This window comes from Malaclemys terrapin, chromosome 20, assembly GCF_027887155.1.
Source record: "Malaclemys terrapin pileata isolate rMalTer1 chromosome 20, rMalTer1.hap1, whole genome shotgun sequence".
In the NCBI taxonomy this organism is placed as follows: domain Eukaryota; kingdom Metazoa; phylum Chordata; order Testudines; family Emydidae; genus Malaclemys; species Malaclemys terrapin.
The window spans coordinates 18,373,408-18,398,936 of NC_071524.1; the positions used below are offsets into that span (position 1 = coordinate 18,373,408).

General features: G+C 68.7%; 2 protein-coding genes across 4 annotated transcripts in view; both read left to right on the plus strand.

Annotated features, from left to right (window-relative positions):
• SPTBN4 (spectrin beta, non-erythrocytic 4) overlaps positions 1-12,961 on the plus strand; it is an 80,450-nt gene extending 67,489 nt beyond the window's left edge. For all 3 annotated transcript variants that reach the window (XM_054009803.1, XM_054009805.1, XM_054009806.1), the window contains 11 exons: positions 215-592; positions 1,049-1,293; positions 2,582-2,720; positions 3,007-3,091; positions 3,576-3,772; positions 4,578-5,326; positions 7,048-7,117; positions 7,489-7,766; positions 8,854-9,027; positions 9,640-9,682; positions 10,296-12,961. In XM_054009803.1, the coding sequence (XP_053865778.1) occupies positions 215-592; positions 1,049-1,293; positions 2,582-2,720; positions 3,007-3,091; positions 3,576-3,772; positions 4,578-5,326; positions 7,048-7,117; positions 7,489-7,766; positions 8,854-9,027; positions 9,640-9,682; positions 10,296-10,457 (2,520 nt within the window). In that variant the 3' untranslated portion in view covers positions 10,458-12,961. The remainder of the gene's footprint in view (positions 1-214; positions 593-1,048; positions 1,294-2,581; positions 2,721-3,006; positions 3,092-3,575; positions 3,773-4,577; positions 5,327-7,047; positions 7,118-7,488; positions 7,767-8,853; positions 9,028-9,639; positions 9,683-10,295) is intronic.
• A 941-nt stretch (positions 12,962-13,902) lies between these two features.
• Positions 13,903-24,298, plus strand: SHKBP1 (SH3KBP1 binding protein 1). Its single transcript, XM_054009926.1, has 18 exons — positions 13,903-13,998; positions 14,736-14,789; positions 16,248-16,293; positions 16,589-16,662; positions 16,991-17,049; positions 17,504-17,584; positions 18,042-18,212; positions 18,492-18,582; positions 18,955-19,145; positions 19,281-19,396; positions 19,998-20,085; positions 20,550-20,666; positions 21,006-21,176; positions 21,380-21,535; positions 21,968-22,064; positions 22,340-22,518; positions 22,856-22,988; positions 23,200-24,298. The coding sequence occupies exons 1-18, from the start codon at positions 13,931-13,933 to the stop codon at positions 23,744-23,746; spliced, it is 2,439 nt and encodes an 812-aa protein (XP_053865901.1). The 5' UTR covers positions 13,903-13,930; the 3' UTR covers positions 23,747-24,298.
• Positions 24,299-25,529: the final 1,231 nt, after the last annotated feature.

The following is a 25,529-nucleotide window of genomic DNA, read 5'->3' on the forward strand; positions in this document are numbered from 1 at the left end:
CAGACTGGGCTGACTGTGCCCCATGCCCCCTGGGCCGGGTTCCCTGTGCCCGGCTGGGTGCTGTGTCTGTGCCACGCCTCGTACCCGTCCCACGGTCTCTGTGCCACATGCTGTTCTCCACCTCCCCCGGCCAGGGGCTGCTTCCGGTGCCATGGCCCACGCTCCGTGCTATGGTCTGTGTCTCGTGTGCTCACCACCACCCCCCACCCCCCAGCTACTGCAGGAGAAGTTCACGGCGTTCGCCAGCGAGACGGGCAGCTTGGGGAACGAGCGGCTCTCGGCCGTGAACCAGATGGTGGACGAGCTGATCGACTACGGGCACGTGGACGCGGCCACCATCGCGGAGTGGAAGGACGGGGTGAACGAGGCCTGGGCCGACCTGCTGGAGCTGATGGAGACGCGGGCCCAGATGCTGGCTGCCTCCCACGAGCTGCACAAGTTCTTCAGCGACTGCAAGGACCTGCTGGCCCAGATCGAGGAGAAGAAGCAGCGGCTGCCGGAGGTGTCGGCCCGTGAGTCCCGCAGCTCCGCCGGGGCCCTGCAGCGGGTGCTCAGCTCCTTCGAGCACGACGTGCAGGTGCTGGTGAGCCAGGTGAGGGGGCTTTGGGGGGTAACCAGCCCCACCCCAGAGGGGACGCATCTCAGCCCCCGCGCCCCACCCCAGAGGGGACACATCTCAGCCCCCGCGCCCCACGCCAGAGGGGACGCATCTCAGCCCCCGCGCCCCACCCCAGAGGGGACGCATCTCAGCCCCCGGCCATGGGGCCTGTATAACTAGTCCCCACGCCCCACCCCAGAGGGGACGCATCTCAGCCCCCAGCCATGGGGCCTGTATAACTAGCCCCCGCGCCCCACCCCAGAGGGGACGCATCTCAGCCCCCAACCATGGGGCCTGTATAACTAGTCCCCGTGCCCCACGCCAGAGGGGACGCATCTTAGCCCCCGCGCCCCACCCCAGAAGCAGCTGCATTGCAGTGCCAGGTGCAGTGATCCTTGTGCCCAGGGCCCCGCCCCAGGGCCGCTCCGCTCAGCCCCCATTCCCTAGCAGGTGCGGCAGCTGCAGGAGGGGGCGGCCCAGCTGCGCACAGTGTACGCCGGGGAGAACGCCGATGCCATCGCCACCAAGGAGCAGGATGTGCTGCGGGCGTGGAAGGAGCTGCTGGGCTCGTGCGAGGCGTGCCGGCTGCAGATCACCACCACCACGGACAAGATGCGCTTCACCAGCATGGTGCGCGACCTCATCTCCTGGATGGACGGCGTCAGCTGCCAGATTGGTACTGGCGAGAAGCCCAGGTACCGGGGCCAGCGGGGCTTGGCCTTGGGAGCCTCAGACGGCTCAGCGCAGCCCAGGCCTTGGCCTTCTGCAGCATCGCTCCGTCCATCCCTCCCTCGCTCCATCCCTCCGTCCATCCATCCCTCGCTCCATCCATCCCTCTGTCCGGCAGCATCCCTCCATCCATCCATTCATCCCTCCTTCCATCCCTCTGCCCTGCTGCATCGCTCCGTCCATCCCTCCCTCGCTCCATCCCTCCGTCCATCCATCCCTCGCTCCATCCATCCCTCTGTCCGGCAGCATCCCTCCATCCATCCATCCATCCCTCCTTCCATCCCTCTGCCCTGCTGCATCGCTCCGTCCATCCCTCCCTCGCTCCATCCCTCCGTCCATCCATCCCTCGCTCCATCCATCCCTCTGTCCGGCAGCATCCCTCCATCCATCCATCCCTCCTTCCATCCCTCTGCCCTGCTGCATCGCTACGTCCATCCCTCCCTCGCTCCATCCCTCCGTCCATCCATCCCTCGCTCCATCCATCCCTCTGTCCGGCAGCATCCCTCCATCCATCCATCCATCCCTCCTTCCATCCCTCTGCCCTGCTGCATCGCCCCGTCCATCCCTCCCTCGCTCCATCCCTCCGTCCATCCATCCCTCACTCCATCCATCCCTCTGTCCTGCAGCATCCCTCCATCCCTCCCTCCCTCTGTCCTGCAGCATCCCTCCATCCATCCATCCCTCGCTCCATCCATCCCTCTGTCCTGCAGTGTCCCTCCATCCCTCGCTCCATCCATCCCTCCCTCTGTCCTGCAGCATCCCTCCATCCATCCATCCCTCGCTCCATCCATCCCCCTGTCCTGCAGCATCCCTCCCTCCATCCATCCCTCGCTCCATCCCTCTGTCCTGCAGCATCCCTCCATCCATCCATCCATCCCTCCTTCCATCCCTCTGCCCTGCAGCAGCCAGCCAACCCTCTCACTGTCACCAGCGCGGGCTCCTCACCTCCCCATGCCCCAGCCCGTTTGATGAGTGGCCGCCCTGTGCAGGACCCACCCCAGACGCCGTGGCAGAGCTCCTGGGGGCAGGAAGGGGGCAGAGAACCCGAGCTCCGGACTCTCCCCTCTGGGTGCCTGAGGAAGAGAGGTGGTTTGTCCAGGCCTGGGGACCCGCTGGGGACAGGGCTGGCTGGGGGTCCCCTGGCGTGGATCCGAGGGCAGGGTCGTGGCCCTGGAGCCCACATGGCTGCTCTGGGGGCCCCTCCGCCCAGCCCCGCTCCTCCCCCATAGCCAGGCCTGCCCCATCTCCCCCCAGGGACGTGTCCTCGGTGGAGGTGCTGATGAACTATCACCAGGGTCTGAAGAGCGAGATCGAAGCCCGAAGCCAGAGCATCGCGGCCTGCGTGGAGCTGGGCAAGACCCTAGTGCTCAACAGAAGCCCCGTGGCCGAGGAGGTAAGGCCGGCGCTGGGGCTGGGGTGGGGGTACAGGGCGAGGGGCCTGGGGGAAGGGAAGGGGGCAGGGGGACAGGGCAGGGGGACAGAGCTTGGGGGCTGGGGCAGGGGGACAGGGCGTAGGACCTGGGGGATGGGATAGGGGGGACAGGGGGCGGGCGCTGGGGCGGGGGGACAAGGGCTGGGAGACGGGGAGATTCGCCATTGCTGCCGCTTGGGGCTGGCACCACCGGGGGCCGGGGTGTGGGGTGCACAGGCCCCTGGCAGACACACGTGTCTCTCTACAGATCAAGGGCCACATGGAGAGGCTGATGACCAAGAAGAAGGAGCTGACTGACAAGTGGGACAAGCACTGGGAGTGGCTGCAGCAAAGTGAGTCCAAGGCACCCGCCCCCCAGGCTGGGAACCGACCCTGTAACGAACCTGGGGGCGCCTGCTTACAGCCGGAGACTGGGAGAGGAGGGGGAGTTGGTGGTTAGAGCAGGGGGGGCTAGGAGCCAGGACTCCTGGGTTCTCTCCCCGGCTCTGGGAGGGAGTGGGGACTAGTGGTTAGAGCAGGGGGGCTGGGAGCCAGGACTCCTGGGTTCTCTCCCCGGCTCTGGGAGGGGAGTGGGGGCTGGTGGGTTAGAGCAGGGGGGGCTGAGAGCCAGGACTCCTGGGTTCTCTCCCCGGCTTAGTTGCCGTGTGCCCTGGGCGAGTCGTGCCAGCCCTCTGGTGTTCAGTGGCCCCTCCGTGGACGGCACGTGGAGACTGGCACCCCCTGGTGGTGCTGGTGTGTGGATGTGTGGAGCCCCCGGACTGACCCCCCGAGGGGAGAGCGGGAGGGGCCACGTGCTCACCCCCCTGCTCTCCCCAGTGCTGGAAGTGCACCAGTTCGCGCAGGAGGCCGTGGTGGCCGATGCCTGGCTCACGGCCCAGGAGCCCCTGCTGAAGAGCCGACAGCTCGGCAGCAGCGTGGACGAGGTGGAGCAGCTGATCCGGCGCCACGAGGCCTTTCGCAAGGCGGCCTCCACCTGGGAGGAGAGATTCAGCTCCCTGCGGCGCCTCACCACGGTATGGGGGGAGCCCATCCGCCCCCGTTGGCCCTGGATCCGCCACGGCCCGGCCAGGCCCCTGCCCCGCCCCATGGGGCCTGGCCACACTCCCGATCCGCCCCCTGGCCACGCCCCCGATCCGCCCATGGGGCCTGGCCACGCTCCCGATCCGCCACGGCCACGCCCCTGATCCGCCCCATGGGGCCTGGCCACGCCCCTGATCCACCACAGCCACGCCCCTGGCCATGCTCCCGATCCGCCCCCATGGGCCCTGGATCCACCACGGCCACGCCCCCGATCCACCCCATGGGGCCTGGCCATGCCCCCGATCCACCCCCATGGGCCCTGGGGGGCAGGGAACAGCCATAGCATAGGGGTCCCTGGCCACTCTCCAATCCGCCCCCAGCCACGCCCCAATCCACCCCATATGGGGCAGAGAATTTTACCATCTCGCTGGCTGGAGATAGAACCCAGGAGTCCTGGCTCCCAGCCCCCTGCTCTAACCACTAGCCCCCACTCCCCTCCCAGAGCCGGGGAGAGAATCCAGGAGTCCTGGCTCCCAGCCCCCTGCTCTAACCACTGACCCCACTCCCCTCCCAGAGCCGGAGAGAGAACCCAGGAGTCCTGGCTCCCAGCCCTCCCCTGCTCTAACCCACCAGCCCCCACTCCCCTCCCAGAGCCAGGGAGAGAACCCAGGAGTCCTGGCTCCCAGCCCTCCCCTGCTCTAACCCACCAGCCCCCACTCCCCTCCCAGAGCCGGGGAGAGAACCCAGGAGTCCTGGCTCCCAGCCCTGCACTTTAACCAGAACCCGTTTTCCCTGCAGCTAGAGAAGCTGAAGGCCGAGCAGAGCAAGCAGCCGGCCACACCACTCCTGGGACGCAAATTCTTGGGGGAGCCCAGCGAGCCGGGCCTCAAGGGCCCCTCGCTGCTGCGCCAGGCCGAGGCAAAGCTGGAGCGGCAGGACCTGCTGCGGGGCCGGCCCCAGGCTCCGGCCCTCCCCAGCGGGGGCCCGGGGGAGCCCGCGGAGGCGCTGGAGCTCAGGGTGGCCTACGTGCGGCAGGAGATGAAGCCGGAGCGGCTGCAGCCCCGGCTCGACCGCGTGCAGGAGGGCCTGGCTGTCGGCGCCGAGAGGCTGAGGGAGGCGAAGGCGGCGGCCGAGGAGAGGCTGGAGGCCAAGCCGAGCCAGCACCTGCAAGTGCCCGTGGCAGGCACGGTGCTGGCGGAGCCGGCCCAGGTCAGCCGTGCTGAGACGCAGCCGGAGCAGCCACGGGAGCAGCGTCCGGAGCCCAGCGAGCAGGAGACGCTGCGCCACGAGCAGGCGGAGAAGCGCCGGGAGCGGCACGAGCGGCGCCTGGAGCAGCAGGGGTCCAGCGAGCAGGAGACGCCCCGGCACGAGCTGGCGGATAGGCGCCGGGAGCGGCACGAGCGGCGCCTGGAGCGACAGGGGTCCAGCGAGCAGGAGACGCCCCGGCACGAGCAGGCGGATAGGCGCCGGGAGCGGCACGAGCGGCGCCTGGAGCGGCAGGAGTCCAGCGAGCAGGAGACGCCCCGGCACGAGCCCAAAGGGGGCGGGTGAGTGCCACGCTCCACACCCGGGAGGCCTCCACTGGCGTCTCTGGGGCCCCGGCATCCTGGGGGGTGTTAGCTCTGCTTACCTGGGCCGGGGCGACACCCCGCAGTCCAGGGGTTCAGTCCAGCCAGCGCTGCACAGTGTGTTTTGAAATGTGCCCGTGAAACCCGTCGGTGTCCTGGGGCACAGAGAGCGCGAACCGGGGCCGTTTCTTTCTTCGCGGGTGGGAACGAAGACCTGGATGGCTGGGGATCCCCGAGGCCGTGTTAAGCCCAGGTTAGAACCGGAGAGATTCAAACAGAACCTGGCTTTAGAGAAACCGAACCCAAAAGCAAACTGGTTTCTCACTACAATCCTGCGTCTCTTTGGCATCTCGCCTTGCCGTAGTGACGCTGCAAACACGGACTGGGGGCTTGCGCGCGCTGCGTTCACAGCAAACTGAAATCATGCCAGTCCGAAACAAGTCAATGAGTGACGTAAATAATTCATCAAATCCACCAAACGATGCAGCAAATGGATGTAAAAATAAAGGAATTCAATTGCCTGGAATTGAATTCATCCGACGTGAACAGACCAGGGATAAAGGGTTGAGTCCACATTCCTGGCAATAGCCAATTTGGTCTCACATTTTGATCTTGGGCTTTGTTCTACTGCCTTGCGGCCCCCTGGGCTGTTCTCGTAACTTCTCCTCAGATGGGAAACGTGGCCCAGGATTTGCCAGCGTCCCTTGGCTAATCGAGGCCATTGCCCCCTAGTCCTGCCTTATGCCTGCTTCTCCTGCCTGGGAGTGGGGTCTGGCTGAGCCAGGCCTGGCGCCCTGGGACCTGAGAAGACCACGAGGGCTCCCGCCTTTTCTGCCCAGTGGTGTGATCTGTGTCGGGCTGGCGGGCTGCCTCGTCCACCCGAGGGACAGCTGCCAATCAGCAAACTCCTCCTGCCGCTTCTCTGTGTCCGGCGGGCAGGGATCAAACTCCGGCTCCCCCAGCTCGCCCCGTCTGCACCCAAACCTCCAAACCCCAGCACCTCTTTCGGCGCCGGAGTGAAACCAGTTTCAATCTTCAGAGTAGCAGCCGTGTTAGTCTGTATCCGCAAAAAGAACAGGAGTACTTGTGGCACCTTAGAGACTAACAAATTTATTAGAGCATAAGCTTTCGTGGGCTACAGCCCACTTCATCGGATGCATATAGAAGAAGTGGGCTGTAGTCCACGAAAGCTTATGCTCTAATAAATTTGTTAGTCTCTAAGTTGCCACAAGTACTCCTGTTCTTTTGCAGTTTCAATCTGTAGCAGGAGGAGGGAGATGAGCGCAGTGCAGGGATGTGCGAGGAGGGGGAGTCTCACACCCAGCGTGGGACACCTGTCTGCACGGCCCCCCAGGCAGCGCGGACCAAGCCCCCCCCAGCTGCTCCCACACCCTAGGGGGCCTTTGACCGGCAGGGCCCTGGGCCGAGGGGGAGATCGGCCGCGCCCGAGGCTGCTTGGCCCCTGGCTGCCAGACATGGGTAGAAAACGGCTTCCCCACCACGTTCCCACCAGCTCCAGCTGATTTTCTTTTCACCCAAACGAAACCCCCCCGTTGAGTTTTCCTGTGTCAGATCCCAGACGTCCCCCAGCAGCACCCGGAAATCTGTGCGGGGGGATACTGAGCGCTCTCCCCCCGTCCCGGCTCGGTCATGGCCCCCTCCAAGGCTGCGTGTCTCACCCTCTCTCTCTTCGCTGGCAGCAAGACCACGCTGGCGGAGATTGTGGAGCAGCTGCAGGAGAAGGAGTCGGCCGCGCAGGTGCCGGCCCCGGTAAGTGTCTCCCGCGGTGTCCGGTGGGATGAGGTGGAGGAGCGATGGCCCATTTACGCCAGCTGGGGATCTGGCCCGGTGGCTGCAGAGCTGGGTTAACCCCTTCGGGCCTGCTCCTGCCCGTTGCAGGGGAAAGCCCCCGCGGCCGGTTGCAGAAGGAAGCAGGGGTCTCGGGAGAGCGGCCAGCGCCCTGGCCCAGGGGTCCTCAGCGCCGTGGGGCCAGGACATAAGCTAGAGCTGCCCCAGAGGAACGTGAAGGGGACTTGGCCTCTCCTGGGCCCCGGGATCAGGGCCAGAGCCTGTCTCCTGCGGGGCGGGGGGAGCGGGGGCTCTGCCCGTCCACGGGCCTGACGTGCTCTTTGCCCCCCCAGCCCCGCGACTCCCCCGCCCGCCTGCCCAACGGCATCGACCTGCTGCCCGAGAGGACGCCGCGCCCGGACCGGCCCCGGGCCCGCGACAGGCCCAAGCCCAGGAGGAGGCCGCGGCCCAGGGACCCCAGCCAGCCCCCGGGGGAGAGCCGCAGGTCCCGCTCGGCGCCGGCCCAGAGCAGCGCCCCGCCCCCTCCGCCCCCCACCTACACCGTCCAGCTGGAGGGCTTCCTCTTACGCAAGCACGAACTGGAGGGGCCCAACAAGAAAGCCTCCAACAGGTGAGGGGCCGGGGCCGCGAGCGGGGGCCCAGCGGGCCAGGGCTGTGGGGGAAGATAGGGGGAGAGGAGCCGGTCCCCTCCCCTGGCCAGCACTGAGTGGCCCCCCCACAGCGGGGTGGGCACAGGGCTGGGACTCAGTTTTTGCCCCACTTGCCCCCCCCCTTCCCGGCGGCCCTGGTAACAGAAATGAGGTTCTCCCGATCCCAAAGGGCCAAGCCCCAGACCCAGGTCAAATGATAACTGAGATCTGACCCAAAATCCACGTTGCAGCCAATTCTTATTAACTAAACTAAACTTCATTAGAAAAGAAAAGAGAGAGAGAGTTGGATGGAAGATCAATATATGGACAGACTTGAGTTCAGTTCTTGAGGTCCAGACCCAGAGCAGAGCTGGCGAGTTTGTAGCTGCCCAAAGTGTTTAGAAACAGTCCAGAGGTTACAGTCCAATGTCCGTGCTCAGGGTGGCCCCAGTCAGTGACTGGGGATCTCAATCCTTGTGGCTCCGGGTTTCCCCCTCTTGAAACCCAGAGCAGAGCTGAGATGAAGCAGGATCGTGGCCCAGGGTGTTTGCACGTTTCCAGCAGCCTCTTGGCCTGGGGAAACGATCGGCTCCCAACCATCCCGGCAATTAGCCCAGGTCCTTTACCCATTGACGGTTCAGCTCCAGGTCACCACAACCTCCACAGAGCCCTAGAGACACTAACACCAGTTCCCTCCAGTGTCCTACATGTTCATACTCCGGGTTTGATCTTTGACTCCAAGCCCCAGCAATAGACGCGCCGGGTTTGCCCCCGTCACAAGCCCTGAGCACATGACTCCCGGCTCGAGCAGCGCGCCTGCATTTCCCGGCTCAGGTCAGTCGGTGGGGTGATTCACTCGTTCTGGCCCTGTCACCCGTCAGTGAGATCTGACATTACACTCCTAACGTGGATGGCGGGATCCTGGCCTGGCCAGCTGAGCCGGGCTCCCCTGCAGGGGTCTCCTCCGGGGGTACTGCGGGGCCATGACCCCAGGCCTGCCCTGCATGGCTGGATGGGCCGGGGGATCCCAGTCTGCCCTGTTCCATTGGGGTCGCTCTGTTTTGGTAGGTCCTGGGTAAACCTGTACTGTGTCCTGAGCAAAGGGGACCTGGGCTTCTATAAGGATGCCAAGGGGCAGGCGTCCGGCAGCACCCACGGTGGGGAGCCGCTGGTCCCCCTGCACCAGGCCACCAGCCAGGTGGCCAGTGACTACAAGAAGAAGAAGAACGTCTTCAAGCTCAAGTGAGTCCAGCCGCCCCCCCCCAGGTCAGAGACCCCCCGCACCCAAAGACACCGGGCACCTGCCCCCCCGAGACATCAGGCACCTGCCCCCTCCCTCCTCCAGGTCAGGGACACCAGCCCCTCCCCGCCCACCCCCAGAGACACCGGTCCCTCCCTGCCCCCCCCAGGTCAGAGACACCGGGCACCCGCCCCCCTCCCTCCCCCAGGTCAGAGACACCAGGCCCTGGGGGGGCAGCGAGTGTCTGGGCGGGTGCTGCCCTGGGGCTCAGGGGCTCTGTGCTGGGGGGTGAGTTGGGGTTGTGGGGCTGGAGCAGGGCTGCAGGGGGGGCTGCCTGGTAGAGGATGCCCCCAGTCGTCCCAGGGCCGGGCCCCGGCTGAGCAGGACGCCATGTGGAAGCCCAGGGGCTGCGTGCGGGGAAGTCCAGAGCTGGGCTCCAGGAAAGGCCCCAGTGGCACGTTTCCCCATCACACATCACCCCCTTGCATGTTCCCCCCTCATACATCACCCTCTTGCACGTCCCCCACTCGCACATTCTCCCTTGTACGTGTCCCCCCTCACACGTCCCCCCCCCCCCCATCCCACAACACTAACACGCCGCCTGCTTCCCCCAGGACCGGTGACGGGAACGAGTTCCTGCTGCAGGCCAAGGACGAGGTAGGACACGGCCAGGGTCTCACTCCTTGGGGCCGGCCGGGAGCTTCGCTGAGAGGGGCTGGGGGGTCAGACGGCACAAGGGGAACCCGACCCTGCCAACGCTCACATCTTCCGCGGCTCCTGAGTCCCGTTTCCAGGACCCGGGAGCATTCGAACCCCTTCCCCTCGCACTTAGGGCCCAGAGCCCAGCCCGGCCAACGGGCCCGGCCAACGGGCACAGCCGCGGCCAGGAGTCAGGGCAGGGTGTGCCCAGGCGGGTGCCTCTCGTGGCAGGGTGCTGTGGGTCGGAGGACGGGCAGTGCCGGTTCTCTGGGCCCTGACTGGGTGAAGTTCCACTCGGCCGGGGAGCTGAGCCCTGTGGCCGGGACGCCTCGAGCGTTCCCGGCCGGGAGACGGGGCAGGAAGGCTGGTCCTGAGCCGCTCCAGCAAGTCGAGCTGTGCCGCTTTCCCACGCTGGGGGGCCAGCCGGGCGTGCCCAGCCCCAGCCGGCCGGTGTATTGGGGGGCCGGGGCCAGGGTGGGTTCAGACAGCCCGAGTCTCTGCCCCCCCAGAGACTGCGCGGGGGGTGGCAGCAGCTGGGGGTTCACGCGGCTCTGGCGTCTCTGTCCCACAGGAGGAGATGAAGAACTGGCTCCAGGCGCTGGCTGCCTCCGCCGAGGAGCACGCCGAGATCGCCCGCTGGAGCCAGGCGCTGCTCACCACTTCCTCCACCGACGAGGGCAACCCGCGGCGGGAGAGCGACCGGCGGGCCAGCACCTCCGGCAGGAAGAAGTGAGGCGGGCGGGGCAGAGTGCCGGGGCTGAGAGCAGAGCCACGCCGCCCCACCATCTGCAGCCTCCCTCCGCGCCACGCACCGAGCCAGCCCCTCCGTCTGCGCCCGTCCCGGACAGCCCCTGGACATGGGTGCCCCCGCACGCCCGCTGCAGGAATCTGCGCCCGGGGAGAGGAGAGCCCCGAAACACACGCTGTTTGCATTCGGTGCCCGGAGGAGCCCAGCCCGTGTCAGCGGGAGCCGCCAGCTGGCCCGGCTCCTCACCACGGGATGATATATGCAAACCCGGCACCGTGTGGGGCTGGGAGGGGAAATCCACCGGACTCAGAGACTCTGCACAGTGGGGAAGGGCCTGGCCCACTTCATTTCATCCCCTGGGGGGCATACAGGAGCCTCCCCCTCTCCCTGCGTGGGGCGGGGCCCAGAGAGAGGCAGGCAGTTCTGGTCCCTCCCCGGGCTGCGGGGGCAGGGTGCCTGTTTACACCGGCTCAGGATTTGGCCCACACCTTGTGAGTGGGGGAGGGAAGGGGGCAGGGCTGGGGATGGTCTTCGGGTCCATATAATGGTGTGCTGGCCCCTTAAGGCCCAGCCTAGGCCCCCAGGCCCCCGGCCCAGGCTGGGCCAGCCAGGGATCGCGGGGAAGGGAACGGAGTTCGAGGTTGGGTCGTTCCTGGCTGGCCCAGCCTGGGCCGGGACCAGCGTGCTCTGGCCCGTTGCTGGCAGGCAGCTCTCCCTTCTGCCACCACCTCACCTCCCTCTCCGTGGCAGCGCCCGCGACTCTGGATGGGGCAGGCGTTTGGAGAGGGCATCCTGCCTCCCTGGCCTGGTCTGTCTCGCTGCAGCCCCGCACTTGGCATCTCGTGCCCTGGGGGAGCAGGCTCTCCTGCCGCCCGCAGAGCCCTGGCCCTGACGCCGCCGAAGGGTATCTGAGACTCGCCCCCAGCAAGCCCCTGGTTCCACCTCCCACTCGTGCATCCCTTTGCACGCCAGCACTCGTGCACACATGTCCATGCATCCTGGGCCTGCTCTTCTCACCTCTGCTGTGTGGGTCAGAACGGCATCGGCAGCGCTTGGCCGGATCCCCCACTTCTCCTGCGGAGCCAGGGGCCCGAGGTCTGGGAGCTGGCCCTGCTGTCCAACCAGGACCCGCTGCGCTCACTGCTGCCATGGGCAGGGGCTGGCGGCTGGAGCGTTTGCACAGCCAAGGGTGGAGCTGCTGGGCCCAGGGCCTCTGTACCCCACAGGGCCTGTTCAGCCATCTGCCCCCAAGCCCACCCTGCATGTGTCAGGTTTGTGCCTATGCCCGTGCCAGGCTCGCCCAGCCCCCATGGAGGAGCCGTCCCTGGCCCCTCTCCACATGTCCCCCCCCTCCAGGAGCCCTCCCCCGGTGCCTTCAGGCCACAGGAGATCCTGTCCCTGGGGTAGGCAGCAGCCCCCCAGCCCCTGCCCCTTCAAACCCCGCAAGCTCGGGACCAGCCCTTGCCTTGGCCCAGGCGAGAGTTATGGGGTCCTGGCTGCTGTGGGCTGGGCTCCGGTGCCGACTTCTCCCTCCCCAGTCCCATTAACAAGCCATAGTGCTGTGAGCGGCCTGGCCCCCAACCTCCGGCCCGCTGGGCACGGGCCCAGTGGGAAGAGCCGGAGGGTGAGGGGCTCCTCCCACGTCACACAAGGGGCACATCTTTATGCAATAAACGGGCAGGGGCGAGGCTCTGGGGCAGGGGGCAGCGGGTTCTTGGCCAAAGCAGCCCCTGCCTGGCCGCAGTCCCTGGCAGCAGTGCAGAGCCGGGCTGGGGCCCTGGGAGTGACTGGTCAGGGGGTCAGGCCCATGGGCCGATTGCTTCGGGATTCGGGGCCCTGGAGGGCAAAGCGCCGGGAATGGCTCCAAGGAGCGGCCCCTGCAGGTGGCTGTGCTGGGGCGGGAGCCCAGACGGACGCTGACCAGACGCTCCGTTGGGAATTGCCCCGGCTGTAGCCAAAGCCTCCTCACCGGGTTCCCGGCCTGTGGAACGGAGCCTGGGCAGGGGCCAAACCCGGCGTCTTCCAAGAGAAATAGACATGGATTGGGCCGGACTCCAGCGGGCGTCGACCCAAGGGGCGCTGGCCACCAGACGGGTGTGGAACCAGCGTTTCCTCTCTCGGCTGGCGCCTGCCGCCGTCTCGGGGGCTGGTTCTTCAGGCAGCGCAGAGCCGGGGGCACTGGGATCCAGGGCCCAGTTCTCCGTGCCCTGTGCTGCCGGTCAGGAGCATTTCCCACCCACTCCCCAGCCACCGTGCAAACCGCCCCCGGCCTTGTGTTACCCCCCAGCCCCCACCCCTCGCCTCCGTCTAGTGACATGGGAGCGAATCAAGACAAAGCCACTTCCCTGCACCGGAGCCGGTTCCCCCTTCGGTCCCCCCGGCTGGCCGCAGCCCCGGCTTTCGCCTGCGGTCCCGGGAGCCTGTACAATAGTGTCATTGCTCTGATGATGTTTCTCCTCCTGTATAAAGAAAATCTGCCCGTGACAGCGCACGCGGGGTGGGGTCGAGTTTATTTTGTCCCGGCTGTAAGTCTCTGGGGCGTGGAGACGGGTTTGGCAAGAGATGAGCCGGGCGCACGACCCCGCCCCCGGAGCCGAGCTGGGCTGTGTCGGGACAGGGGCTGGACTCGACGCCCTGTGCCTCTGTACGGGGGGGCAGGACTCGCCGGGGCACGGGGGGGGGAGGGAACACGGGGGGGGGCAGGACTCGCCGGGGCACGGGGGGGGAGGGGACCCGGGGGGGGGCAGGACTCGCCGGGGCACGGGGGGGGAGGGGACCCGGGGGGGGGCAGGACTCGCCGGGGCACGGGGGGGGAGGGGACCCGGGGGGGGGGCAGGACTCGCCGGGACCCGGGGGGGGGGAGGGGACACGGGGGGGGGGGCAGGACTCGCCGGGGCACGGGGGGGGGGGAGGGGACCCGGGGGGGGGGGCAGGACTCGCCGGGGCACGGGGGGGGGGGAGGGGACACGGGGGGGGCAGGACTCGCCGGGGCACGGGGGGGAGGGGACCCGGGGGGGGGGAAGGGGACTCGCCTGGCGGAGCCGGAACGTCACGGACGGGCCCCCCCGCCTGCGGGCTGTGACCCACGTGAGGGGTCAGCGCCGGGTCAGGGAGATGGGGGGGGCAGGAGCGGGACAAGGGTCAAGAGGGCGGGGCGGGGGGCCCAGTTCCCCCTCTCCGGGGCCTGTCCCTTTAAGAGGTGGGACGGGGCGGAGCCCGCTTGGTGTGGGCGGGCCCCGGGGGAAGCGGGATCCAATCGGCGCGCGGGTTGGGCGGGCCCCGGGCCAGGAGGGAGCCAATCGCCGCTTGGGGTGGGCGGGCCCCGGGGGAAGCGGGATCCAATCGCCGCTTGGGGTGGGCGGGCCCCGGGGGAAGCGGGATCCAATCGGCGCGCGGGGTGGGCGTGTCCCCGGCGGGGCGGTGGCGGAAGCGGGGCGCGGGCCCGCGCGGGGCCGGACATGGCGGCGCCAGGCGGGAGCGCGCGGCCGGGCGCGGAGCTGATCCAGCTCAACGTGGGGGGCAAAAGGCGAGCGGGGGGAGGGGCCGGGACCCCCCCGGGACCTCCCGGCCCCTCCCCCCGGAATCCTGCCCCGCCCCCCGGGAACCCCCCCCCCCCGGGACCTCCCGGCCCCTCCCCCCGGAATCCTGCCCCGCCCCCCGGACCCCCCCCCGGGACCTCCCGGCCCCTCCCCCCGGAATCCTGCCCCGCCCCCCGGGACCCCCCCCCGGGACCTCCCGGCCCCTCCCCCCGGAATCCTGCCCCGCCCCCCGGACCCCCCCCGGGACCTCCCGGCCCCTCCCCCCGGAATCCTGCCCCGCCCCCCGGACCCCCCCCGGGACCTCCCGGCCCCTCCCCCCGGAATCCTGCCCCGCCCCCCGGGAACCCCCCCCCCCGGGACCTCCCGGCCCCTCCCCCCGGAATCCTGCCCCGCCCCCCGGACCCCCCCCCGGGACCTCCCGGCCCCTCCCCCCGGAATCCTGCCCCGCCCCCCGGACCCCCCCCGGGACCTCCCGGCCCCTCCCCCCGGAATCCTGCCCCGCCCCCCGGGACCCCCCCCCCGGGACCTCCCGGCCCCCCCGACACTCCCTTAGCTCCCCCCGCCTGCCAGGCCCTGCCCCCACCGACACCCCCTTAACTCCCCCCGCCTGCCAGGCCCTGCCCCGACCCCCTCACGCTCTGGGCACCAGGCCCTGCTGAGCTGGGTCCCTGCCGGGCTCCGTGTCGTCCCGGCTGCTCGCTCACCCCGCCCTCTGCCGTTGCAGGTTCAGCACGTCCCGGCAGACCCTGACCTGGATCTCGGATTCGTTCTTTTCAAGGTGATGGGCAGAGAAGCCCGGCCCGGCGGCTGGTCACCGTGCGTGGGAGCGAAAGGCCCTAGCCTGGGCAGGCGGGGGGCTCGGCGGCTTGGGGGCAGCCAGCCCTGGGCACAGCCGGCCCATCGCAGCCCTGGGCTTCTCTCGCTCCGGGTTTGGTACGAAGCACCTGCCCAATTACCCTCCGCCCAGCTGGGGCCGGGTTCATGGCAGCGCTGCCAGCGGCCGCAGGTGTGAACGGCCCTGCAGGGCCAGGCAGCCGCGATCTGGCACCTGGCTGGTCGGCAGGGCTGGGCAGGACTCATGGGAACTCGGCTGGTGGGTCCTGTGCCCCACCCCTGGCACCGCAGGGCTAGCGTGGTGCAGGGTTCCTGCAGGGGGGCCCCTCGCCAGGTCCTGCCCAGGCTGGTCCCCAGGGATCAGTCTGCTCTGAACCGATACAAGTGAAGGGTCCGGGGGTGGGTGGGGGGGCAGCAAAACCGCAGCACCAGCTCCCTGCACACTCGACCCTGGGGTCTGGATTAGCTGTTCCCCCTCGAGAGATCTGGGAGTCCGAAAACACCCGCTCGGTGCACAGCAGCAGGAAGAAAAGCTCTTTGGAAAGGGAGAGGGACTAAATCTGAAACTATCCTATTGCCTCTCTATAAATCCACGGTGCACCCCCATCTCGACGCTGTGGGCGGAGCTGGGTGCCCGTCTCAACACATACCTATTGCAATTGGAAAAGTGCAGAGAAGGGCAACAAAAACGATGAGGGGTTTGGAACGGCTTCCATATGAGAAGAGATTAATCAGACTGGACTGTTCAGCGTGGAGAAGAGACGGCTAAGGCGGGATATGATAGAGGGCTATAAAATCATGACTGGTGCGGAGAAAGTAAACAAGTGTTATTTACTCCTTCTCATAACACAAGAACCAGACACAATGAAATTAGCAGGCAGCAGGTTTAAAACAAAAAGAGGTTTTTCTTCACACAACGCACAGTCAACCTGTGGAACTCATTGCCAGGGGATGTTGTGAAGGCCAAAAGTATAACTGGGTTCAAAAAAGAATGAAGACAGGTCCATCAACGGCTATTAGCCAGGCTGGGTAGGGATGGTGTCCCTGGCCTCTGTTTGCTGGGAATGGGCGACGGGATGGATCACTTGATGATTCCCTGTTCTGTTCATTCCCTCTGGGGCACCTGGCATTGGCCACTGTCAGCAGACAGGACACTGGGCTGGATGGACCTTTGGTCTGACCCGGCCTGGCCGCTCTTGTGTTCTGTGGCCAAAGCGGAGCTGGCGACGCAGCGTCACAGCCCTGCGGTTATTGAGTAAGTCACCGGGGTTCTGTAATTGCCTTTCTGCTCAGTTGGGGCCTGCGTGGCGCCCAGCCCACGGGGGCCGATGCAGAGTGGGGCCCAGAGGTGCTGCTGTGCTGTGGATAGCAGCAGTCACCTCTGTCTCTGTTTAAATTCCAGCCTCCTGAGTGGCCGGATCTCCACCCTGAAGGATGAAACGGGAGCGGTGAGTTACCCCCGTGGCTGCAGCGTGGCGAGCCGGGCTGCGGGTCGCAGGAGCCGTGTTACAGAAGCACACGCGTGTCAGATCAGCGCAAGCTCTCCCACCAGGGGAGAGCACCCCCTGCTGACCCCCTGCCCTGAGGCCTGCCCATGTAGCACTGCTTCAGGCAAGCCTGGGCCCCGCTGGGCTCCCAGGCCCAGGCCCAGGGCCGAGACGGGCAGAGTCCGGCTTGTGGGGCGCTGCGTGTGCTGCTCCTGACAGGAGGGCTGTCTGCCCTGACCCGCTCTCTGCCCCGCAGATCTTCATTGACCGAGACCCCACCGTCTTTGCGCCCATTCTCAACTTCCTGCGAACCAAGGAGCTCGACCCCAGGTAAGGCAGGGCGCTGCGGGGGCGGGAAATGCGTCTGACCCCCTGTGCCAGGGATCTCCAAGAGCACTGGGGCGTTCCTGGCTCCCGCTCCTCAGCGGTGGCCCGGGAAATGGGGAAGGGGGGTCTGCCCAGCCCGTCAGGGCCGCAGGCAACGTTATGAGTCTGTGCTGTGCCTGGCGCGGTGGGGCGTGGCCTGTGTCCCTGGGGCAGTGGGGGGCTCCCACACATCCGGGGGGCGCGACCGGAGCCCACGCAGATCTGGCATTGCCTTGTGCTGCTCTGATCCCGGCCATTGTCCAGTCCTAGCCCTGTCGCTCTGTCTTTCCAGGGGCGTCAACATCTCCCTGCTGCTGCATGAAGCTGAGTTCTATGGGATCACCCCGCTGGGTATGGCACGGGGGGGATCACGGCATCGGGGGGGGGGGGAAGGGATCCCCCGCTGGGTACGGCACGGGGGGGGATCACGGCGTGGGGGGGGGGATCACCCCGCTAGGTACGGCATTGGGGGGGATCGCGGCGTGGGGGGGGGATCACCCCGCTGGGTACGGCACGGGGGGGATCGCGGCGTGGGGGGGGATGACCCTGCTGGGTACAGCACGGGGAGGGGGGATCGAAGAGGGGGGATGACCCCACTGGGCACGGCGGGAAGGGATCACCCCGCTGGGTACGGCACGGGGGGGAGAGGGGATCATGGCGTGGGGGGGAAGGGATCACCCCCCTGGGTACGGCATTGGGGGGGGGGATCACGGAGTGCGGGGGGGGAGGGGCTCCCTGCTCAAGGGCGGGGGGGAGGCTCGTGTCCAGGGGGGTTCTGCAGCTCACCCCACCCTCTCCTGCCCAGTGCGTCGCCTGCAGCTGCGTGAGGAGCTGGAGCGCTCGGCCTGCGGGAGCGTCCTCTTCAACGGCTACTTGCCCCCGCCAGGTGGGTGCTGCGCCCCAGGCCGAGTGACGGGGGCGGTGGGGGGGCTGGCTACCCTGGCGGGGCGGGAGCAGAGAAAGTCTGGGCCCGGGGGGGGGGTGGGGGGCGCCTGGCTGGGTGTGGGCGGAGACTGATTGGGCGGGGGAGGTGAGGGGATGAGTGTGGGCGGAGACAGACTGGGTGGGGGGGCTGGGTGTGGGTGGAGACTGATTGGGCGGGGGAGGGGCTGGGTGTGGGTGGAGCCGGGCTGGGCAGGGGCGGGGCTGGGTGTGGGTGGAGACAGATTGGGTGGGGGGGCTGGGTGTGGGTGGAGCCGGGCTGGGCAGGGGAGGGGCTGGGTGTGGGCGGAGACAGACTGGGTGGGGGGGCTGGGTGTGGGTGGAGACTGATTGGGCGGGGGGGTGGCTCGGCTCTCACGGGCCCCACCCCCCAGATGGTCCCATCGCCCCCTCCCTTGCAGTGTTCCCCGCCAAGCGGCGTAACCGGCACAGCGTGGCAGGGCCCCAGGTGGCCGCCCGGCTGCACAGCGCCGCCGAGAGGGCCCCAGTTCGCCGCAGTAACACCCTGCCCCCCACGCTGGGCCAGGCTGGGCTGCTGGGCCGCCTGCTGGAGGAGCGGGGCCTCGGGGCAGGTACGCGGGGCCCTCGGGGCGGGGGGAGCTCGTCATTCTCCAGCTGCCGGCTCTGGGAGGGGGGAGGGGGGGCTGGTGGGTTAGAGCAGGGGGGGCTGGGAGCCAGGACTCCTGGGCTCTCTCCCCGGCTTTGGGAGGGGAGTGGGGTCTGGCGGGTAGAGCGGGGGAGCTGGGAGCCCAGACTCCTGGGTTCTCTCCTGGTTGTGTCACTGATCTGCTGTGTATGTCTGAGCCATACTAAGTTCCTCATTTGTGCTGGGCTCTGCCCTCCCGCCCCAGGGCCGGCCAGTGACCCCGGCATGGTCCGAATCGTCTGTGGGCACCACAACTGGATCGCCGTGGCATACGCCCAGTTCCTCGTTTGCTACAGGTAACGGCCCACGTCTCCTGCCTCCCTGACCATGGGTCCCTCTGAGAACAGACTCCCGAGCCCCCACCCCAGCCCTGCCTGCCAAGGGGGAGACCTCCCATCCTCCCACCCCCCCACACTGCTGGGCCCAGCCCTGCCTGCCGGGGGCAGCCCCCCCATCCCCACCCCCATCCCCTCCGCACTGCTGGGCCCAGCCCTGCCTGCCGGGGGCAGTCCCCCATCCTCACCCCCATCCCCTCCGCACTGCTGGGCCCAGCCCTGCCTGCCGGGGGCAGTCCCCTATCCCCATCCCCATCCCCACCCCCTCCGCACAGCTGGGCCCAGCCCTGCCTGCCTGGGGGAGCCCCAGCCTGATGCCTGCTCTGGTCCCAGGATGAAGGAGACGTCGGGCTGGCAGCAGGGGTTCTGCAGCCCGCGGCTGGACTGGGTGATCGAGCGGGTGGCCCTGAATGCCAAGGTGCTGGGCGGGTCGCTGGGCGAGCAGGACAAGATGGTGGCCGTGGCGTCCTGCAGCGAGATCATTCTCTGGGCCCTGCCAGCCGACGGCAATGGCAGCGAAATTGGTGAGGGGGCAGGGGTGGGGCGGGGGGAGGAGCTTGGCAAGGGGGGCTGGGCGGGGGCTGGGGGGAGCTTGGCGAGGGGTCCCTGGGGCGGTTTCCCTCAGGCCCGGCCCCCTCACGGCTCCTCTCCCCGGCCAGGCGTATTCCATCTGGGCGTCCCGGTCGAAGCGCTTTTCTTCGTGGGCAGCCAACTCATTGCCACCAGCCACACAGGCAAGATCGGCGTCTGGAACGCTGTCACCAAGCACTGGCAGGTGAGGGGGCGGCTGGGTGGGGAGCCGCAGACGTGGGTGTTTGAGGCGGGGAGCTGTGGGGGGGACGTGGGGTGAGCGGGGCGGTTGTGGGGGTCACGGCTGGGTGGGGAGCTGTGGGGGGGACGTGGGGTGAGCGGGGAGGTTGTGGGGGGCACGGCTGGGTGGGGAGCTGTGGGGGGGACGTGGGGGGCACGGCTGGGTGGGGAGCTGTGGGGGGACGTGGGGTGAGCGGGGCGGTTGTGGGGGGCACGGCTGGGTGGGGAGCTGTGGGGGGGACGTGGGGGGCACGGCTGGGTGGGGAGCTGTGGGGGGACGTGGGGTGAGCGGGGAGGTTGTGGGGGGCATGGCTGGGTGGGGAGCTGTGGGGGGGACGTGGGGGGCACGGCTGGGTGGGGAGCTGTGGGGGGACGTGGGGTGAGCGGGGAGGTTGTGGGGGGCATGGCTGGGGGGGGAGCTGTGGGGGGGACGTGGGAGTCACGGCTGGGGGGGGAGCCGCGGACAGGGAGCTGAGCGGGGGACGTGGGGCGAGCGGGATGGGCCGCGGGGCGACGTAGCTGGGCCGGGCCCCGCCCTGAGCAGGTCCCTTCTCGGCCCCGGGCAGATCCAGGACGTGGTTCCCATCAGCAGCTACGACGCGGCCGGGACCTTCCTGCTGCTTGGCTGCCACAACGGCTCCATCTACTACGTGGGTGAGTGGGGTGGGGCGGGCGCAGCCTGGGGGGCAGCCTGGGGGGGCGGGGGCGGGGGCAGCTGCTTGCCCACCAGCCCCAGGGCCCGGCTCTGCCAGCTGCAGAGGGGCCGCGTGGGGGCCTGGGTATCAGGCAGACGCAGGGGCAGCGGGTGGTAACTGATCCCCTGGTCTCCTGCGTCCCAGCCCAGGGAACTAACCACTAGGCTGCGTGGTGATGGGTGCGGGGGAGGAGCCTCATTCTGACCCCCCCCACGCTGGCCTCGCCAAGCCCTGTTGCCGCCTTGTGCCATGGAGGGCGCCCGCATGCGTCTCCGGGAGGGGCGGGGCACCAGGCCCGGGGGCGGGCCCTGTGGGCAGAATGGGAATAGCCCTGGCCCCGCCAGGCTGACAAGGGGGGGGCGGTGGCCAGGGGCCTGCAGGCGCTGGGGCTGCGCTGATGCCCCCTCCCGTCCCCGTCCCCAGATGTACAGAAGTTCCCTCTGCGCATGAAGGACAACGACCTGCTGGTGACGGAGCTGTACCGCGACCCCTCGGAGGATGCTGTCACCGCCCTCAGCGTCTACCTCACCCCCAAGACAAGTAAGGGGCCTGCCCCATCCTCACCCTGCCCCAGGATCTGCTCCGCCACCCAGCCACTCCGCTCAGCCACAGAATCCAGGGTTCATCCACGGAGTCAGTAACGGAACCCAGGAGTCCTGGCTCCCAGCCCCTCCTGCTCTAACCACCAGCCCCCACTCCCCTCCCAGAGCCGGGGAGAACCCAGGAGTCCGGGCTCCCAGCCCCCCCAGCTGTGGTTCCTATAGTGCATTGGATGTCCCAAGGCCCCTCCCCATGGCCCCCCACTGAACTGTGGCTGGGGGCAGGGCCCTGACGGGGAGGGGGGGGCGAGCTCTCCCTGGCTGACCTGGGGCCCCACAGGCGACAGCGGGAACTGGATCGAGATCGCCTATGGCACCAGCTCGGGGACGGTGCGGGTGATCGTGCAGCACCCAGAGACGGTGGGCTCAGGGCCCCAGCTCTTCCAGACTTTCACCGTCCACCGCAGCCCCGTCACCAGGATCATGCTGTCCGAGAAGCACCTCATCTCGGGTAGGTGCTGCGGGTCGGGAGTGAGGGGCACCGGCTGGGCTAGGGGGAGGGAGACCCTGGGCTGGGGTAGGTGGGGGCTGTGGGTCGTGAGTGAGGGGCACTGGACCTAGTTCCAGCTGTTGCCCTGTTCGGGGCAGGGAGCCCCTTAGGCAGTGGGGTGCAGGGAGCCGTTGGTGAAATGAATCCATCCCCCTGACCTCCAGTCTGTGCCGATAACAACCACGTCCGCACCTGGACGGTGACGCGCTTCCGCGGCATGATCTCCACGCAGCCAGGGTCCACCCCGCTGGCCTCCTTCAAGATCCTGTCCCTGGAGGACCTCGACGGGCACGCAGGTTGCAGCGCCGGCACCGACATCGGTGAGTGACGGCGCTGGGGGGCGGGAGGGCGTTGGAGTGACGGTGCTGGGCGATAGTGGCAATGGGGGGCAGGGGGTGTGGTGACGGTGCTCGGGAACGGGATGGTGGTGCTGGGGGGCAGACAATGGCACAGGGGGCATGGTGACGGTGCTCGGGAACGGGGTGGTGGCACTGGGGGGCAGGAGGGGTGGTGACAGTGCTCAGGAACGGGGCGGTGGCGCTGGGGGGCAGACTGGCGCTGGGGGGCAGGGGGCACGGTGACGGTGCTCGGGAACGGGGCGGTGGCACTGGGGGGCAGGCGATGACGCTGGGGGGCAGCGGTCACGGTGATGGTGCTCGGGAACGGGGTGGTGGCACTGGGGGGCAGGAGGGGCGGGCGTGTCCCAGCCCCCAGAGCGGAGGCCAGGGGCACTGACTGGCAACTCTTGGCAGGGCCCTTTGGAGAGCGCGACGACCAGCAGGTTTTCATCCAGAAAGTGGTTCCGGACGCCAGCCAGGTCTTCGTGCGTCTCTCCTCCACCGGCAAGAGGTGCCTGGGGGGCCCCGAGCCTGGGTCAAGGGGCCACACAGCCCGGCCGGTGGTGGGGTGGGCTCACACAACTCACGGGTGCCCCCTGTGGCTGGCGCTGCATCTGGTGGGGGAGGCTCCGTGGTGCAGGGGCCCCGAGGGATGCGGGTGACAGGACCTCACTGTTCTCCCGGCTGTACAAAGGGGGAGACGGGCACCGGAGGGCCTGTGGCTGAGCCGGGGGGATAGAACCCAGGCGTCCTGGCCCCCAGCTCCTGCTCTGCCACCTGCCCCAGGATCTGCGAGGTGCGCTCCGTGGACAACACGGCCATCACCTCCTTCACGGTGCACGAGTGCGAAGGCTCCAGCCGCATCGGCTCCCGGCCGCGCCGCTATCTCTTCACGGGCCATGCCAACGGCAGCCTCCAGATGTGGGACCTGACCACCGCCATGGAGATGCTGGGCAAGCCGCCAGGTACCTGTTGCCAGGGAAGCTCGGGGCCTGACTCTGCTGGTCCCTCCCGTCACCATGGGAACCAGGGACCGACCCCCTCCCGTCACCATGGGAACCCAGGGACCGACCCCCTCCCGTCACCATGGGAATCCAGGGACCGACCCCCTCCCGTCACCATGGGAACCCAGGGACCGACCCCTTCCATCCCCCATGGGAACCCAGGGACCGACCCCGTCCCGTGGCCCCCGTGCTGCAGGGGGCTCCCTGGCCCTGGCCTGGCAGTGTGGGGTGCTACCCTGGGACGCTCTGCCCCCCAGGTGGGTGACCGGCCTGACCCGTGCTCTGCCCTCTCTTTCAGAGGTGGGGGGCCTGACGGAGGAGGAGCTGCTGCAGCAGCTGGAGCAGTGCGACCTGGCCCTGACGCGCACCCCGGACATGAGCCCAGCCTGCTCCTTCGCTCACCCCGGCACGCCCCAGGCCTCCAGCACCAGGTACGGGGGGCGGCTGCCCCGGGGGGCGGGCTGGGCTCCTGCCGACAGAGCTGACCCCACGCGTTGGTGCTCGCAGCCGGGCACTCGAGTCGGCGCCGGGCCGGTGCTGGCCCCCCGGGGCCCACGTGGGGCTGCAGAGGGAGTCGTTTGGTTCTGTGGGAGCTCTGCCCGCCTGGCTGGCTAACGCCCGGCCCCTCTCCTCTCCCGACAGCCTCCAGTCCCAGGGGAGCGACGGTGCCCGAGACAGGCCCGCCAAGGGGGCTGCCAGCCCTGGGGTCCTGCTGAGCTCTGCCCGCGGAAGCCTGCTGCTGCCCAGACCCCGCGAGGGCCCCTTCCCGGCGCTGACGGCCAGCCAGAGCTCCCTGAACCGCGGCGACGGCCCCGTGCCGGAGCCCTGCCCCCGGCGGCCAGTGGAGGGACCGGATGGCGACCCCCGGGCCCCCCACGAGCTGCGTGGCGGGGGCAGCTTCGTCGAGCGCTGCCAGGAACTGGCCCGCTCCTCCGGGCTCGAAGGCAGGCGGCCTGGCCCGGCTGGGGAGCCCGATGGGGGGCGCCTTGGAGCAAAGGGCAAGGTCCTGCTCCGTGCCCCCGGCATGCCGGCCCGCAGGCTCCCCGGAGCCAGCCCCACCCCTTCCATCAGGACCCTGCCCCCCGCCCTGCCGGGGTCCGGCTCCTCCTCCCCCTCGGTGGTCAGCGAGGCCCTGCCCATCGTCCCGCTGGCAGCGCCCAAAGCCCAGCTCAACGAGACCTCGTTTTAGCATCCGTGGAGGGGCCGGGGACTCCAGCCCGGCAGGGACTGACTCACCACAGAGGCCTTACGCCCGCTGCCCGACCCAGGCTCTGCTCAGCCTGTCCGGCCGCCCGGTCCCCCGGACTCGGCCACCCCTGGGACCAGCACCAAGCCGTTGGGCGGGGCCCAGGGGCCCACTGCAGCCGCGTCCTGCTGGGGCGGGCCTGGGACCTTCCTCAAGGCAGGAGCGCGCTGTTCAGAGCAGTGGATTCGCTGGCGTTCCTCCGCCCCCTCGCCTGCCCTCTCTGTGCCCTGCGGGTGTCCACGCACCCTGCACTGGGATCAGCTGGGCATTGCATGGCTCTGGGCCCCTCAGGTGCTGACTCACGGGCCCGGGGCAGCTGCGCCCAGGAGGGGCAAATCCTACCGGCTGGTGGGCGGAGCCTAAGCCCGGTGGCTCCTCCCACCCTTAGCAAGCCAAAGTCTATTGGCAGCCATAAGGGGGCGCTGTGCTGGGGGTGGGGCCCAGGTGCCCGTTTCCATACAGGGCTTCCATGGCAAATACACCCGCATTCCCCACGCTCTGCCTGCGTGTCTGTGTCTGTCTGGAGGGCCAGGCCAGCCTGGGCCCCCCGCTCGACGCCAGCCCGCTCGACGTCCAGGCAGCTAAGGGCCGGGCTCCAGGCCTGTCCCTCGGCAGCAGGCATGGGGCAGGCCCAGCTCCCTGGCGTGCCTGTGTGGGGCCCGATCCCTGCGCGGGGCCCCACCCCCAGCCGGAGGCTCTGTCCCTGTTCCGGGCCAGGCGGCGAGAGGAGCCGGCCCTGTGGGAGCTGTGGCAGAAAGCCAGGGGGGTGAGTGGCTGAGCAGGGGACGGAGCAGCATCCGGCCCCTGAGCTGCCGAAGAGCATTGCCTGCACCTGGGAGAGCGGCAGGGGGTGGGGGCCGCGCCCGGGGCGGATCGGGCCCTGGCCCACGGTGCCCTCTGCGGGTAGGGCAGGCACGAGGTTCCCCCCAGCACCTTCTGGGCGGAGCCAGCCCAGCTGGGCCCCGGCTAAGCCTGACACGCTGCAGTCCCGGCTGCCCCCAGCACTGCAGGGGGCTGCCCAGGGCAGGGCGAGGCCTTGGGGGGCACTGCACGGCTGTGTATGGGGGGTGCTGGGAGCATGGTCTATCCTGGGGTTTGGGGCACTGGCCCGGGCCTGACACCAGCCCCTTGTGCGCTGTGTGCCCAGCCCGACACATGTGCCCGGGGCTCCCCAGGGCTGTGCCAGGGGTATGGGACTCAGCCCTGCGCTTGGGCACCGTCGGGCAGCAAGGAGATGGTGGACCCCTGGCCTCGCGGCTGATCCCGCCTGCTCCCTGCCCGCAGCCTGTGATTGGTCAGAGTGCAGGGAAACAGAGCGAGGATGTCAGAGTGGGATTTTCTACTGCACGGACAAACGCACGCCCCATGCGCAGACCCAGGGATGCACACACGCTCTGGACGCAGACACACACACGCCCCGTGCACAGAAACAGGGACACACACACGCTCTGTGCGCAGAAATGGACACTCGCTCTGTGCGCAGGCACAGACGCCCCCTGCGCAGACACAGGGAGACACACACACACACCCCGTGTGCAGACACAGGGACACGCCCTGTGCACAGAAACAGGGACACGCCCTGTGCACAGACACTCTTTACATTTGTGTCCGATTTAAAGTCCAGTGAAATTGTCCCGTGCTCAGCCCTCGAACCCTCGTCCCTGTGCCCTCCTCCATACCCCCCCCGAACGCCCGCTTTGGCCCGGGGGAGCAGCGCCTGTCTCCT